At 41.5% G+C, this 16,622-nt stretch overlaps 1 protein-coding gene across 2 annotated transcripts; it reads left to right on the top strand.

Annotated features, from left to right (window-relative positions):
• The first annotated feature begins 2,177 nt into the window (after positions 1 to 2,177).
• SPRY1 (sprouty RTK signaling antagonist 1) lies at positions 2,178 to 7,293 on the top strand. Of its 2 annotated transcripts, none has more exons than XM_030313112.1 (2): positions 2,178 to 2,273; positions 5,071 to 6,633. In XM_030313112.1, the coding sequence occupies exon 2, from the start codon at positions 5,126 to 5,128 to the stop codon at positions 6,083 to 6,085; it is 960 nt and encodes a 319-aa protein (XP_030168972.1). In that variant the 5' UTR covers positions 2,178 to 2,273; positions 5,071 to 5,125; the 3' UTR covers positions 6,086 to 6,633. The 2 variants fall into 2 exon arrangements, with proteins under 2 accessions (XP_030168972.1, XP_030168973.1); XM_030313113.2 differs by lacking the exon at positions 2,178 to 2,273 and adding an exon at positions 2,477 to 3,296 and having other exon boundaries at positions 5,071 to 7,293.
• The last annotated feature ends 9,329 nt before the right edge of the window (positions 7,294 to 16,622 follow it).

The raw sequence follows: 16,622 nt of genomic DNA, 5'->3' as shown, positions 1-16,622 counted from the left end.
TAAGGAGTGCTACCTTCTGAACCTTCAGACTGCACATATTGTGAATTTTGCTTCAAATACGAACTGTAATGTTATATTATCATCTTTTACATATCAATATACGTTTTCTCTCTAGCTGATCAGAAGTGATGGCTTGGCATACAACTTTTTAATCTTCTTTTATTCAAAAGTATTTTTTAATTCAACCTTAAAAGTTGTGTTCACCAATACTTTCACAGAGATTGATAACTCAACTTAAAGGATTCTTCTGTGACAAACTGCATTTGTAGGAATTTTAGAGGTAATCTCAAAGTTTCAGAGGATGTTTATCACAGAGAGTACAGGGCAACATTTCCAAGTTGGTACACATAAACGAAAGAGAAAACGACTGTTGGGAGAAATCCTGTTCCAGGTTTTCAGGCAGCCCGCGTGATTGACACATGATATCACTGGAGGCGTGTCCTGGAGTGGAGGTGGAGGTGGAGGCGAGCTGCTGAAATTCTGCGGAGCCGGAGTGGGATTGCTCTGTAAGGCACGCAGTGGTTTGCAGAGTGATAGCAGCAGACCGAGCTCCTTACCCTGGATAAGGAACTGCTACAGTCGCTGTAAATGTGCCTGAAAAGCAATTTCCAATCTTTGCGTTAGGTAAGAACTGTTTCCTTCCTTTCATTCCGTAGATATTTTAGGAAAGATTAGGTGAGAAATGTTGGCTTTTACAAGGACTTGAACATTTCTTTGAACTCGCTTTGGATGTAAGATTACTGGTTGCATTTCAAATTACCAGTAGTATTCCCACTGCTAAAACTAATGCTCTTAAATGCTACTGTTAAGAGAAAAAACAGGGTCCCTTTCTTTTTTTTTTTTTTTTTTCCTTATCCGAAGGGTAACAAGTTTAAAGTCTGAAACGGTCGGTTGTGTGAAAAACAGAGTGGTTAATGCCGAAGAGGGTCTGGCACTCGGTGTGTGGACCAAATACATGTTTGTTTAGGCATTGTTGGCGACCGAAGCCCGAGCGAAGCAATTGTTTAAAACCTGAATTTCCCGTCTCTGTGTATTGATTTCCAATGCGCAGAGGCGTTGCTTGAACGTTGTTTGAACTCCTAGGCATTCCAAGGGGCAAAAGCACTTCGGCAAAACGTGCAAGACTGCATGTTACTTTGGTTCGCTGCTGACACGCCGACTGTGCGCCGGCCTGTCAATCACTGGGAGCAGCAACAGCCAGCACATGGCAGCGGGCTGCGGGCGGCGGGCGAGCTGGCGAGCGGCCCACCCCGCTCTACTCTCCGCCCGGGCGGCTGAGCGCGCTACGCGTCCAAGTGCCTAGAAAGAAAAGGAAATTAATGTTTTGTTTTGTTTTATTTTCCCATCGATAATCCTCTGTAGCAGGCATTTCGGCCGTGGAACAGGAGGGTCGGAGGACTGGGAGTGAGCGCTGCCCCGGAGAGGCTGACCTGCCAGGACCGGAGTTCCGGGGGACGCTGTGCCCCCCACTTGCCCAGCGTGCAGGATCGGTTAAGTGCCTCGACCTGCGCGGGGGCCAAGAGACGACGCCCCGCCTCTTCCCTTGAGAAGAACCCCCCCCAGCCTCAGTCCTTCCACCGCTACCCCTAAAAAAGCGGGTAAAAAAAAAAAAAATCCCACCCACCCCCGCCCGGGGAAGCGGCAGCCTCCGCCTCGCAGGCGTGCGCTCCCGGGCTCCGCCGGGGCCTGCGCGGTTCCGTGACCCGCCCGCAGACGCAGGTTCGAGCCCCGTCCCGGGCGCCGCAAAGTCTCGAACGTCCGTGACGTGGATTTTCAGTCGTCAGGGGGCCGCCACTCCTTCCTTTCGCGCGAGGAGCGTTCGGAACCGGAGAAGAACTCACGCGGAGCACGGCGTGCCAGCCTGTGGGCCCGTCACGAACTCTTCTCACTACCGCTCCCCAGCTCGCTTTTCTGGGAGACTCGAGGGCCCCCCCGAAGGGATTTTTTTTTTCTGGTTCGTGGAAGGGGGCTGCAAGAGAAAAGCCCCAGAGGTGGATGTTACTGAGCTGCGCGGCGAACGCGAGCTGTGAGAGGTCTGCTGCGCCGGGCCGCGCGCGGAGACTCCGGAGAATTGTCCTCCGCAGCCGGAAGGGGGCCGCGGGGAGCGCTCCTGCCCGGTGGGGGCGGGGGAGGCCGCGGGCGGACTCGCCGCAGCAGGGGTAATGCCTCCTCGTCCTCCCCGCCGCGGTTGATGCGGCGTGAGCACGCTGCCGCCCGCACCGGGACCTGGGCCGGGTCGCACGGCTTGGTCCCCAGCTACCGCTTCGACCTAGGTGAGTGTCCGGCGGCCGCTCCCGGCCGGCGGGGGCGGGGGGGCGCGCGCACCCGGCTGGCTCTGCGCGGCAGGTGCGGGCTCCGGGGCTCGGAGAGGGGGAGGGGAAGTGGAGGGGCGACCCCAGCGCGCGGCGCCGCCCCTCCGGCCGCCTCTCTCCCGGGGCGCTCGGGGCTGGGGAATCGGGTGGGCGACCTTCGGCCGCGGCCGAGGACGGTGAGGTAGGGTCTCCCATCCCGTTTCCTGCAGTGCTGGCGCGGTGGCCGGGGTTGTCCTCTTGAAGGAGCCCTCCACGCGAAAGATGGATTCTGGGAGGCTTTTGGGGTGTTCCCCGGAGGACTCTGAGGAACTTCGTGACTTGTGCCAACGGCGGGCTTTCTGTGAAGGAGTTTCCTCAGACCGGGGGCCGGGAAAGGGCGTGTGTGCGCGCGCGCGCGCGCGGGCGCGCGTTTAGGGAGGCAAACCTCGGAATTCGCGGGTAACCCCCTGGACGGAATTAGCCTGCGCCAAAGCGAGCTTCGACTTTATTCTTGTTTTGAGAGCGGTGGAACGGCGAGGGGAGGGGAGAGGGCGCTGCCACTTTAAAAATGGGAAGTCCGCCCTCCTGAGGTAATGGTAACCTCAGCCTCCTCCCCCTCCTCCTGCCCAAAGAGAGGGAGAGAGAGAAAACTTGTTTTCATTCATAACTTTTTCCTTTTCCTTCCTCTCCGTCAACTATTTATTCACCGCTTCTCCCAGCTCGGATTGCAGAGGGCGCAGCTCCACCGTCGTAACTTGCAGTGTGGCGACGCTTCTCTGCTGCCCCTGCCCCCGGCTCATTTCTTCCCGGCTCTTTAGGAATCCGGCTTTTCCTTTAAAGTGTAGACAGATCTTTATTTCTGACTCTCCATGCCTTGGGCTTGCTTTTGGCGCCTGCATTAGCTCTCAAGGCTCTCCGCGATCTGTAAGAAATCTTGGCGAGATACGCAAAAATGGGTCGGAAATCCACGGTGATCCTTAGGATGTGATGGGACTGTACGAAAAGGTATTGGACTTGGAGTCCTGTTTCGGTGGGGAAGACAGGTTGCCGAGAGCGTGCGAGCGTGTTTGGGGCTGGCTCCGAGAACTGTCAGTGCTTGAAAAGGGGCTTTGCTTCAGATCAGAGGTGGCTAATTTTCTTTTTATCTGCTAATCTGATTTACCAGGCAGCCTGAACTTCGTTACGACCATCATTTAAAACGCAGATGAAGCATGTGCCTGGTGTTTTTACTACACTCTTCAAATCCTGCACGCCTTTTTCTTAACTGTGGGATCTGACTTAGGACTTGGAGATACTCTGCTTTTAAAGCACTGGGTTAACAGTTCTTTGCAAGGAGGAATGATCTTGTGTGTGCAGAGTATCGAAGGGGTATTTGAACAGTCCTTAAGGATTCCAGGACTAAACCAGGCAGATCATGAATGTGTTTCTTGTGTTGTACAGAGAAAGGCAGAGTTAAGGAGCAACTTGGGAGATCTTCGTTGGGAGAATGAGGGAGGGCAACTCCAAGAAGTTAACATAGAAGACAGAGTCTATAGACAATCAGTTTAGTTAACAGAATGAAATGGACTTGTCTGCCTTATTCCTTCAGCTGGTGTTTTGGCTCAAGGTGGCAGTTGAGAATGGGCATTTTTTTCTTTTCATTCTTGACTCGGAAGGGATCTGTAGACTTTAGAAGGAATTTGTGTGATTCCATTGATTGAAATTGGAAATGTTCTTACGTTTGGTGCTTTTTTGGTGTGTGTGAAGAATGCATTATAAATTAGAAATAACTTACTATTAGTGTGGAAATACAAATGCTTACTTTTATCAGGATATTACTGTACTTATCTTATTTCAAGAAGCACATTGATTCCGAGTTGGCAGTGCTCTTGAGAATCAAGATCTGTCATGTAAATACAGATTTTTAAATTAGAGGAAATGTGGTAATTAAAATGGCCCAGATTTCTCCATACTGCCTTAAATACTTATTTGTACATGAAAGTTATCTTATTATGTGAGTGACCCCTTAATTTAAACTTTAAAAAAATCCTTTTCATGATTTCAGATGAGAATGCTTTTTAACATCACAGCATTGAGCTTTGTGTGTGTGTTGTAGTGGCTGTAAAATACCAAGAGCTGTTGTATTCTTCTATACTCATCTTTACATCTTGTAGATAAATAATGGGTTACCTTTATAATCTTGATTTCTATGTAAAATGCCCTCTTACTTTGAGATTCCATTTTAGTTTGATGTCTCTTGGATTTTTTGTAATGCATGAAGTATACCTTGACTAATTTCTCATTGTTAATCTAGTGCTTATAACAGTAAACAACAGAAAGGCCATTCGTAATTTTTAGAAAGTGGATGTTTTCCTGTAAGGAAAACACTGATGAACTGATACGAGCTTTCTTTAGATGAGAGCTGTTCCAGGGCTTATCCTCAATATTCCCTATAAGGGCATACTCCATTTTAATTATTTGTTAGATTGACAAACAGGAGGGCATTACTTCTTGATTCTGCTTTTTAGAAGTTGAAAACAACTTTTCACTTTTATGGCATGGGGTCTCTTGCCTGCATTCTTCATCTGTGATGTGGTCCTCAGCCTCTTAGAATTGGACTCTGGCCAGGACCCCAGCATCATTGTAATCCGCTGATGAAGGAGATCATTACCAGGTGGTTTAGGCAATTTGTGACTTGACAGGATTTTCCCCCCCAAAAATGCTTCCTGTCATTTATTTTCTCTCTCTCTCTCTGTTTTTTTTTTTATTTTTTATTTTTTCATCTTTGATTTCCTTTTAGGATTTCAGATGCATGCCAGGTTTCCACTGATTGCCAGAATTCGCGATCACTACACATGGATCCCCAAAATCAGCATGGCAGTGGCAGTTCATTAGTTGTGATCCAGCAGCCTACATTGGATAGCCGTCAGAGGTTAGACTATGAGAGAGAAATTCAGCCTGCTGCTATTTTGTCTTTAGACCAGATCAAGGCCATCAGAGGCAGCAATGAATACACAGAAGGGCCATCAGTGGTGAAAAGACCTGCGCCTCGAACAGCACCAAGACAAGAAAAGCATGAAAGGACTCACGAAATCATACCAATTAATGTGAATAACAACTATGAACACAGACCTACAAGCCACCTGGGACATGCAGGACTCTTAAATAATGCCCGAGGCCCCATTTTGAGCAGATCGACCAGCACTGGAAGTGCAGCCAGTTCTGGGAGCAACAGCAGTGCCTCTTCAGAGCAGGGACTGTTAGGAAGGTCACCACCAACCAGACCAGTGCCTGGCCATAGGTCTGAAAGGGCAATCCGGACCCAGCCTAAGCAACTGATTGTTGATGACTTGAAGGGTTCCTTGAAAGAGGACCTGACACAGCACAAGTTTATTTGTGAACAGTGTGGGAAGTGCAAGTGTGGAGAATGTACAGCTCCCAGGACCCTGCCATCCTGTTTGGCCTGCAATCGTCAGTGCCTTTGCTCTGCCGAGAGTATGGTGGAATATGGAACCTGCATGTGCTTAGTCAAGGGCATCTTCTACCACTGCTCCAATGACGATGAAGGGGATTCTTATTCGGATAATCCTTGCTCCTGTTCACAGTCACACTGCTGCTCTAGGTACCTGTGTATGGGAGCCATGTCTCTATTTTTACCTTGCTTACTCTGTTATCCTCCTGCTAAGGGATGCCTGAAGCTTTGCAGGGGGTGTTATGACTGGATCCATCGCCCAGGATGCAGATGTAAGAACTCCAACACTGTCTATTGTAAGCTGGAGAGCTGCCCCTCCAGGGGTCAGGGTAAACCATCATGATTTCTGGAAGTGCGTTGGACCTCCTGAACTTCTGGCTTTCAAGCTGTGGCTGTTAAAAAGATTCTATGACATACTGGTTTTATTTTCTCTACAATTTTCCCACCTTTCTTCCCCTGTTCCTAAGGTTTGACTCATGGATCTTACTCTTCTCTAATGGATGATCTTCAGTAAGAGTGGACTGTGAAACTGCACCTGGCTCCCACTTATGACAAGAGCCTCTGCCATCCACGCAGGAGGGTATTGAGAGCCAGTGGGCTTTTGTGTAGCCGTTTTGTTCTGCAAGCAACTTTTCAAAAAGTTGTTGTATAAATGAACATACCCACACACATACCCAGTCAATCTGCAGTGATTTAGAGCTGTTTTTGATTGGGTACTCTGGGAGCAGGGAAACTGGTTTTTAAAGAAACAACATTTTTATTGCTTAATTAAGCTATGTGTTAAGTTTGTCTCCAGTAGGGCTGTCTTCATAGCATTGGCCCCTTAAGAAGCATGGGGGGATATATTTTTGTTATAACATAAAAATTTTCGTTTAACCACTGCCCTCTCCTTGCCCCTCAAAGTTCTTTCCCCTCAGTTTTTTTTTTTTTTTTTCTGGAGATGCCAGGTATTTTTCTTTTCCTATGTAATTTTAGATTTGCTTTACAATATAAATCTTCACATTGGAGATAAATTGGTTGTTTCTTGCTCATCTTTATTCTAGCTTTCATGTTTGTGAAGGACTCAACTACCTTCCTGCCACACCCCACACTTTTTACCAAATTTCTCGTCATTGAGGACACTTGGATAACTGAAGTTGATATTTACAGCTGATCAATCTATAGGTGTCACAGAACCATGCTGCCTAAAGTGATCTTGGCCCTTTAATGGTCCTTTTGGCCCTTTGGTTAGCTAACAGCTGGGTAATTCTAATTTTTTCTGTGTTTTCATTGCCTTAACCACAAATTGTGGTGCTTTTTTGTATATTTTATGTATAAATCACAAAGTTGAATTCTGACTATTTTTAAGACAAAAGTCTGTTAAACTTTTTTATTGTAAAGAATATTTATTATGCGAATCTATTATTTTATGATATTTATTGCAAAAGACTGTTGAAATGTACTCATGTCTGAATATAACAAAATATCAATACGTAACGGAAAGTAAGGTGACACGAAGAAAGTACCTATGTTAACTATAATGCAGAAAATATATTAATTAATGAAACCGTCTCTTGATTTCTTCATTTATTAGCCTGTACTATTATGGTGATTTTTGTCATTTGCTTTGACTCTTTCTTCATGCACACCCATTTTATCTCTTAGGTGAGCTCAGATTTAGATGTTTCCTGGGAAATGCATTAATCAAAATTTTGTGATCCAAATTCTCTTTCAACGGATGCCCTAATGAATCACTTTATAAAGTGAACTTTTTTTTGCAGTTAATATTAATAATCACTCTCTACTTTGGCTATTTTGTAAGCAAGAGGTTTTGTGTATATCATAATTTCTTGGAAAATGGAACATATCTGTAATTTATGAAAATGTTTTATTTTCTTGGGTTAGTCAAAAATTAATCTTTATCAGTAAAACTTAAAGAACTTAGTTCTGTATGCATGCTAGGAGTCTCTAGCTCTGTCACTTTAGTAAAACATGCTAGATGTTAGAGTGTACCAAGGGAAATAGTTCACATTATCAAAGAGAGGCTTTAAAAACATTCCTGTCCCTACCTTTTTATTTTAATAAGTGTTTAGTATGGCCTGATCAAATGACATTTTGTCATGTTCTGTGGAATAAGATATCTCAGGGCCTGAAACTTTATATAGACAAAATAAATATTTTTATTTTTTGATCTGCTGAAACCACTCATAGCTAGAATCTTTGATCTGATAAAATTTCGTTTATGCGAATCTTCAAACTCAGTTTTACCCAACTCCCCATGCCTAAGTGCTATGTCAAACCTGAATAATTCTCTGCATTTCAGAATAAGATGCTGACAAAATTTGAACCTGTGATTTAGGCTACCAAAACTCTTTCTTACCAGCTTTTTTGTTTTGGTCATTATCTTTTAGATGATTTGGCTACTTGTTTTAGTACTTCTTTGTAAACGAGCCTTGATTTTGTTTTAATTGGACAAGGCATAAGTGATAGAAACTTGTTTTAATCCTTTCCCTCAAGCCAGTAAACCTGTTGGCATTGTGACGTTTGATATAATCAAAAATTTTCTGTATGCTCTGAAAGCAGGAGCATTTTTATAAATGAATATTTGTTTTGGAGGCTACTTCGTAATCTATAGTATTTCAAAATGTGAAGTTATTTTCTTTCATACTCAAGTTATGTAATGTTATCAGTGGTCCCTTAGTATTGGGTTTTTGTTTAAGATTGGCTCCTTAATGAAGTATATAAACACAGACTCCCTCAAAATACTGCATAATTTTTTTCTGTTATTATTCAGACTCTTGGTATAATTAGGATCTGGTGTAAGAGCTGTCTGTAGCTATAATACCCAGACTAAGAAGCTGTAGCTTGTATTGAAAGAGATTTATAGTGTTAATGAGAATGCGGTATGTTTTGGATTTTTAACTTCTGACTATATGCAGAATACATTAAAATTATAATATTAAGATGGTGGTCTGCTGCTGCTAGGGCTTTATGTGCACTCTTGCATGATTTGGAAGTAGCAGTATGTTAGAGTTTCAGACTTCTGACAGGCTTGTTAGATGGCAAAGCATAAATACTTTGATTCAAAACTTCCTCCTTTGTGAAGGTTTACACCTAGAAGAAAAAAATATTAGGGTGTGTCCTTATAAGTGCTTATGAATTCTAGGCTTTCCAACCTAATACTGATCATCATTTTAAAGTGCTAAGTCTTGTGGCGCCTGGGTGGCGCAGTCGGTTAAGCGTCCGACTTCAGCCAGGTCACGATCTCGCGGTCCGTGAGTTCGAGCCCCGCGTCGGGCTCTGGGCTGATGGCTCAGAGCCTGGAGCCTGTTTCCGATTCTGTGTCTCCCTCTCTCTCTGCCCCTCCCCCGTTCATGCTCTGTCTCTCTGTCCCAAAAATAAATAAACGTTGAAAAAAAAAAATAAAAAAAATAAAGTGCTAAGTCTTTGAAAGCACCAGCAAAGCTGAAATTTTTTACAGTGCCCACTACCGTTTGATACTTCTTTCTTTTTTAATGTTTGTTTATTTATTTTGAGAGAGAGAGAGTGTGCGTGGGTGGGGGGAGGGGCAGAGAGGGAATCCCAAGCAGGGGCTCGATCCCATGAGCAGTGGGATCATGACACACAGACTGAGCCAGAGCCACCCAGGTGCCCCTATTTGATACTTTAAATGAAAATAACATACCAAATAGATGGGCTAGCTTTCTTTCCTTATTCCACAATTTTGTCCCTTTCCTCAGCTACTACAGCTTGACAGAAATAGTTCCTTTCCAGCATATTTTCTGACTGCCAATTTTTTCATTTCAGAGTTTTATTTAGATAATTTAATTGTGAATAAAACCAAAATGGGATTTCTGTAATTGAGTAGTTTCCTGTCAACAGTTTATAACCCAGCAGGAAAATGAAATGTGAAAAGCAGGTATGATTCTTTTTGTGAAGGCCTAAGGTGAAACCTTAAATTATAGTCTGCAATAATGATTATATGGTTTTCAAAATCCAAACCATAGAATATTCCAATTATTACTAAGAAAAGTGAAATGTAAAAAACAATGTTCTTGAAAATGAAAGGAAGTGAGTTAAAAACTAGTCATGTTTTTACCTTAAAATTGATGTCGGAACCAACTCAGAGGATTCAGTTCCAGAAGATTGATTTAAGTTTTGAAATTGCCCCCTTTTCCTAAATCTACTCTCTTCCTCATCTTCAGAATGATGTATTTCATGGCAGTTTTACATATAGCTGTTTCGCGAAAAAGTACGATCCCTTTTTGAAACATTGAAATAGTGAAACAAAGAACAGAGGGTCTAGACAGTTCTCATCTTAAACCCTACCCTACCTCATATATATATATATATATATATATATATATATATATATATATTTTTTTTTTTTTTTTTTAATTCCAAGAGTTTCATGTCTTTAAACATCTGGAAAACAAATCTTTAAATCCTCCTTTTGGCCAGTTGGAGGTTTTGACAATTGGAGGATTTTTTTCCCCATTATTTCACTGATTTGATATAATAAAAATAGCCAAGTATTTAATAAACAACTTACTGATTGCTCCAATATTCTCTCAGACTATTACCAAGCCATTTTGCTCTATTTATTGAACATTTGCCATGTACATTATTCTATATGCAGAATAATTCTAGAGCTAGAAGTAGGTTTGAGTGTATCTTGCTTAATACTTCTCAACCATGTATAAAACCAAATAGGTCACTAGTTAAAAGTTAAAAATTTGTAGGTCTCTTAATAGTTCAGACCTACTATATAAGGAAAATCTCCAGGGGAGTAGCTTTGTATTCTGTATTTTTAAAAAGCTTCTTGAGTGATTTTATCAGACAATTTTGGAACTGCTTTTTTAGCTTGATGTCTTCATTTTGAGGATGTAGAAACATAAGCCCAGCTTGGAAGATAAACTGTTCATGATATCTAGGGTATAGCCAGGAATCTTATCTGATACAGGATTTTCCTCATTTCTTAGCAGCAAGCCAGTACCTTTATGCTGCACATTAGCTTTTGCCATTCCATTCTCTACTAGGAAGTTTTTACTTCATTATTAATGTATTTGACTATAATTTAGGAAGTGGAATGTTTTTCAGCATATATTCTTTGCCCTTAGCTATCAGGAATAAGTAGCAAATGACTTCATTACCATGATTATTTTTTATACGTTAATATTAAAGTTAACAACTTCACTTGAAAACTGAGCATGTGTGCTTCCTCTGGCCAGGTTTATATGGTAATAATATGACAAATTGATTTAATCCATTTGTAAAAGGTAATCTAGATTTACCTGGCATCTAGATTAAAGGATTTATGTGATGTTACTTCGTACCATTGTTCTGTTTGCATTAGGATTATAGTAATCAAAGGCAATTTAAATGTTCTATTTTGCACTATTTAAAAAAAAAATTTTAATGTTTATTTATTTTGAGAGAGAGAGCGTGAGCAGGGGAGGAGCAAAGAGAGAGGGAGACACAGAATCTGAAGCAGGCTCCAGGCTCTGAGCGGTCAGCCTAGAGCCTCACACAGGGCTCGAACCCACAAGCGAGATCATGACCTGAGCAAGTCGGGCGCTCAACCGACTGAGCCTTCCAGGAGCCCCAATTTTGCACTATTAAAAAAAATTTTTGTTTAAGTTCATTTTGAGAGAGACAGAGTGTGAGCTGGGGACAGGCAGAGGACGAGAATACCAAGCAGGCTCCGCAAGGTCCATGCAGAGCAGGTTGTGGAGCTCAAACTCATGAAAACATGAGATCGTGACCTCAGCCAAAATCAAGAGTCAGATGCTTACCCAACTGAGCCATCCAGGTACCCCTCTATGTTGCACTATTAAAAAGATTGATGTTGTTAGTCAAATCATAGTAGATATGTTAATAATTCTAATTGCAAAAACTACCAGAGAACCTAGGACTTTTTTGAATTGTATATATTTGAGAAAATATACAAGATTCTATCATTCACTAGTAAGCCAAGAGTTAGTTTTGATAAACTAAATCATAATTTTAGTGCTAGGAAGAAACTTAGAGGTTATCTAATCCATCTTTATTTTTTTTTAAAGTTCATTTATTTTGTTTTGAGAGAGAGGGTATGCATGTATAAGTGGGGGAGGGACAGAGAGAGAATCCTAGACAGGCTCTGCACTGTCAGTGCAGATGTGGGGCTTGAACTCATGAACCATGAGATCATGACTTGAGCTGAAGTCAGATGCCTAACTGACAGAGCCACCCAGGCACCTAATCCATCTTTAGAGATGAGAAGCCTTGTTCAGATGTTAGTTACCTAAAGTCGTGATCTAGTAGCCAAAGAGAAAAACTTTGTAGAAAACTACTTACTGTATATGACCATGTGGTAAATGGTTGGAAGGAAGGAGAGGTTGGTTGGAAGGGGAATTTGAACAAAAGTTTCAGGTTAATTTATAAGTTATAAAATTGAACAAATGTGTTAAAGCATAATGGACGAATGTCAGTCCAAGGCAGAGAAATACATGCCATAAGGAGGGAGTCAGACAAAACTTGCTGAATAGATTTGATGTAAGAAAACAAAGTGGGTGTTAGAAAACTGAGATCCAGTTTGACTGGCTAGCAGTGGTTCTCAAATTTAGCTGTGCTTTAAAATCATCTGAGTAAAAACAACAACAAACAAAACCTGTGTCTAGATCCCATCTCAGGCCAGCTCAATCAGAATCTCTGGGGGTAGGGCTTTGGCATTTGTTTTTTTTAAAAGCATTGAGATGATTCTAAGGCACGTCCACCATCCAAAACTTCTGAATTCGATTATAGGTATGTGGGGAATTGTGGGAGATTAAAATGGGAGGTATTAATATAAGCAGGCCAGTTTAGAAAAAAGAAAGCCAGAGGTATTAAGAGTCATAAGTGGCTTGGAGGTTAGTAGGCATGGAAAAAGGGGTCAATGTGAAAAATAGTACAAATGTTAAATCCATAGTAGGACTTTGCAGTTATTTATAACATGGGTTTGGGATAGAGGAAAGAACTGAAAATGATTCTGAAGCTTTGGACCAAGGTGAATAGGCAAATGGTATTTCTGTTAAAAGAAATGGTTGGTGGGGCACCTGAGTGGCTCTGTCAGTTGAATGTTTGACTCTTGATATTGGCTTAAGTCACAATCCCAGGGTCGTGGGATGGAGTCCCCATAGGGCTCTGTGCTGAGTGTGGACCTTGCTTGGGATTTTCTCTCTCTCCTGCCCCTTCCTCTCTCTCTATCTCTCAAAAAGAAAGGAAGGGAAGGAAAGAAAGAAAGAAAGAAAGAAAGAAAGAAAGAAAGAAAGAAAGAAAGAAAGAAAGAAAGAAAAGAAAGAAAAAAGAAGGGTAGGAAAGAAAAAAGGAAAGGAAAGAAAGCAAAGAAAGAGAAGAAAAGGAAAAAAAGAAGGAAAGGAAAGAAAAAGTAAAATAAAAGAAAGGGAAGAAAGAAAAGAAAAAGAAGGAAAGGAAGGAAGGGAAAGAAATGGGTGGAATTAGTTTTGGAAGTATGTGGGGAGGGAAAAGTTATGAGTTATGTTGGGATAAACTTAAAGTGTGAGTGAGTTGCCAGCAGGTTGTTGAATAAAAAGTCTAGAGTTTGGGGTGCTTGGCTGACTCAGTCTGTAAAGCATGCGACTCTTGATCTCAGGGTTGTGAGTTCAAGCCCCACATTGGGCATGGAACCTACGTTAAAAAAAATGTCTAGAGTTTAATAGAAGTGGGTGATGGCCTGTCATCCACTGTCATCCACATGGGGTTGATGGGGAATCCGTAGCATAAATCCCTAAGGAAAGAATGGCTAGAGACAAAACCTGGAGGTACATACCTAGATTTAGGGGATGGAGGAAATAAAGCCAACAGTAAGAGGGGTTGTCAAAGAAGGATGGGCACCAAGAGATTGATGTGTTTTAGAATCTAAGGGAGACTTTCAAGATGGAAATTAGTTAATTAGATGTCAAAAGCTGTGGAGAATCCAAACTGAATTTGGTGGGTGGTATCTAGGTGAAATTGTAATCAAAGGATTGCAAGGGATTAGGAAACAAATGGGTGGAAATACTGTAGGTAACACTTTAAGTCTATTCATTCTAGAAATTTTGAGATGATAAGAAAGTAACTAGAGGCAGGTAACAGCTGAGGAGGATTTTTAGAATAACAAAAACCTAAGCCTTTGTAGAAAGAGAGGAAGGGTATTTGAGAGAGCGATAGAGGGAAATAGCTGGAGGAAGAGTGAGCACGAAGGGGTGCTTTAACACTGCAAGAATGGTTGTTCTAGAGTAAAGAATAAAACAAGAAAGAGAAAGATATAATGGAATTTTAAGAGGGAGAACAAGGAAGGAATTTTGATAAATCAGTAGTGAAGACCATCTGGGACTGAAATTGGTTCTTGAGGGTAGAGGTCTAGAATGGTTAGATATGGAGATGCTGTTGCACAGTCAACAGAACCGATGAGGTGAAGAACATGCACAGAGCTCAGCTCAGATTGAACAGGGACTGTTTTTGTGGCCTTCTAAGCATTTTCATGTTTCATCTAGATATTGCTTGCAGCTGGTTAAAGGGGCACTTAAGCCAGAGAATAAGTGGCCAATAAGAAATAGTGAATTTGAAAGAGGTTAGGAATTTTAGGGCAGTAGTTGCTGAAATGACTGACCAGAATAATTGAATGAAATTTCCAATGAGGATGAAATATGGGTTTACAGAGAGCACCTAAATAGGAAAGGTAGACAGCTAAGAACAGAGGTGACTTTTCAAGTCAAAACGTTAGAAGGTAGGCCGTTTTTAATTCCTGAAGAAATCTGGGGTTTCTTTGTGCTGATGAGTAGCTGAGGTAGAGAGGAGATTTTTGAAGCTGAAGATGAAGAGAAGAAAACAGCCAATGCATTAAAAGAGTTGTTCATTTAGGTATTAAAAGGCCAGAGGTAGAGGTAGTGAGGAAAATTTAGAGGCTGGTGTTTGTGTTTGGAAAGGATGATTTTAGACCGTTTAACCTGCTTTTGGGCTAATGGATTATAAATTAAGTAATTAAGATCTGATAAAAATGTAAGATTTCTTAATAAGGAATGGACTAGTGGACTAGAATTTATTTCAAATTGGATGTCCTCCATTTGTAAGCCAAATTGTTAACAAAATCAGTTATTGAATAAAGAAAGTATCTTCATGAAAATTGATTGACTAGTCAAGTCAGTCAAAATAACACCCAGAGCCAAAAGACCTTTTGCTTTTCACATTCCCTTCTTTAAGCTTTTGTGCACTTCAGAGGCACTTCAGAAAGCAGAGGAATTGGGTCCAAGATCTTAGTGCTGTCAACTTCACAGAATTTGCATGTTGCAGATTTGCAGTAGAAGCTGTGAGTAAATTTGATTCCTCAATGGAAGGACATTTTATTCTTCTGGGCCACCCAGAATCTGCCTTGTACTCCAAATGTAGAGGGGTTTTATCTCCTTGAAGAAGACTGCTGGTGTCAGAGTTATCTACTGAGTATGTGGAGTTCTAACTGGTTAGTTTGTGGTTTATAGACCTGCTCTTGGAATTACTTATCATTTCTTCTTTGTACCAGTCTTTGTCCATTCTTTGGCTTTTGCTCTTTAATACCAGGAATACAATTCGATTAGCGAAGATAAAGTAGAATAATGATGAAACCAAAATGTATCAGCTTAACCCCTTGCTATCCAATACCTAGAACAGTGCCTGTTGCAGTAGAGTAGAAGCTTAATAAATATTTGTTGGTTGCCTTGCTAGATTTATTCTTAAAAGCTTCAAATTAAGGAAACATGTGGCGATTAATAACCAAATTGAATTTTTGTTTTCACAGAGTTTTTGATTGTTTCTATTGTCAATAATATAGGCAGTTTTGAGAGAAAAGAAGAGTTGCTTGGCTCTGTCGACCTTTTAATCATTTATCCGACACTAATACGTTAGGTGCTAAGGATCCCAGTCTTTGCCTAGTAATTCATAAGTTTTTAGCAATGTGATTGGTGCTATTATGTCGGTTGATGACTGGGGCTGTGGAAACACTGGGAGGAAGCAGCCACATCTGTCTTTGCAAGTCAGGGAAGGTTTCATAGAAAAGACATAAAAGATGAGTAGTAATTCATCAGGTAGACAGGAGAGAGAAAAGATTTCAGATAAGTGTAAGGCATGTAAGTGGGAATGGAAATGGCATGCTGGGAAAATTGCAAGTAATTCGTATGTTTGGAATGTAAGGTGCCTGTGGGAAGGATAGGAGCCAGTTATGGAAAGTGAATGTCACGTTAAAGAGTTTGAGCTCTATCCCATAGGTGATAGGGAGTCATGGACAGCACAGATTACAAACAGGAGAGTGACATGACCAGATTAGAGTTTCAGAACAATTCTTCAGGCAGCACTGTGGAGGATAAACTAGAGTGGAAAGGGGAGACCAGCCAGAGGGTTAATATAATGATTGGTATGATTAATGTCATAAGGACAATGGAGATTGAAAGGAAGGGATGGGTTTCAGATAAAGGTTGAGATGAGGGAGGAGGAATCTAGATGACTCAGCACTGGATCCACTTATTTCTGGTAACATAAGGCAAAGGGAACATTTGTATAAATGAAATGTATAAAAAAACCAAGATTTTCTCCACTGAACATTCTACTAATTGTGTAGATTTAAGAATCTTTTTTCCCCTAGACCACATCTCTCCCAGAACAGTTAATGAGTAATGAAGTAGACTGAATGCAGGAAACAATAAAGCAGAGAATAGAATCAAACGCTATGAAAATCAAACAGCAACTAAATTATTATTTCTTCTAACTCAGCTCCCTAGACAGAGTTCATGGTCTATCACTCAGAAAAGTGAATTATTTGGACTTGTTGTCAGAAATACCAAATTCCAGAACTAGAAAATTCAGCAAGCCAACCATGTTCTCCTGATTTTCTGAAAACATTAACCCCTATTTCC

This window comes from Lynx canadensis, chromosome B1, assembly GCF_007474595.2.
Source record: "Lynx canadensis isolate LIC74 chromosome B1, mLynCan4.pri.v2, whole genome shotgun sequence".
Classification (NCBI taxonomy): domain Eukaryota; kingdom Metazoa; phylum Chordata; class Mammalia; order Carnivora; family Felidae; genus Lynx; species Lynx canadensis.
Note: the sequence above shows the minus strand (reverse complement) of the source record. Positions and strands in the feature narration are given on the sequence as shown.

Bases quoted from the DNA above. Each gene is read 5' to 3' on its own strand.
- SPRY1 (XM_030313113.2), top strand. From the start codon at position 5,126: ATGGATCCCCAAAATCAGCATGGCAGTGGCAGTTCATTAGTTGTGATC.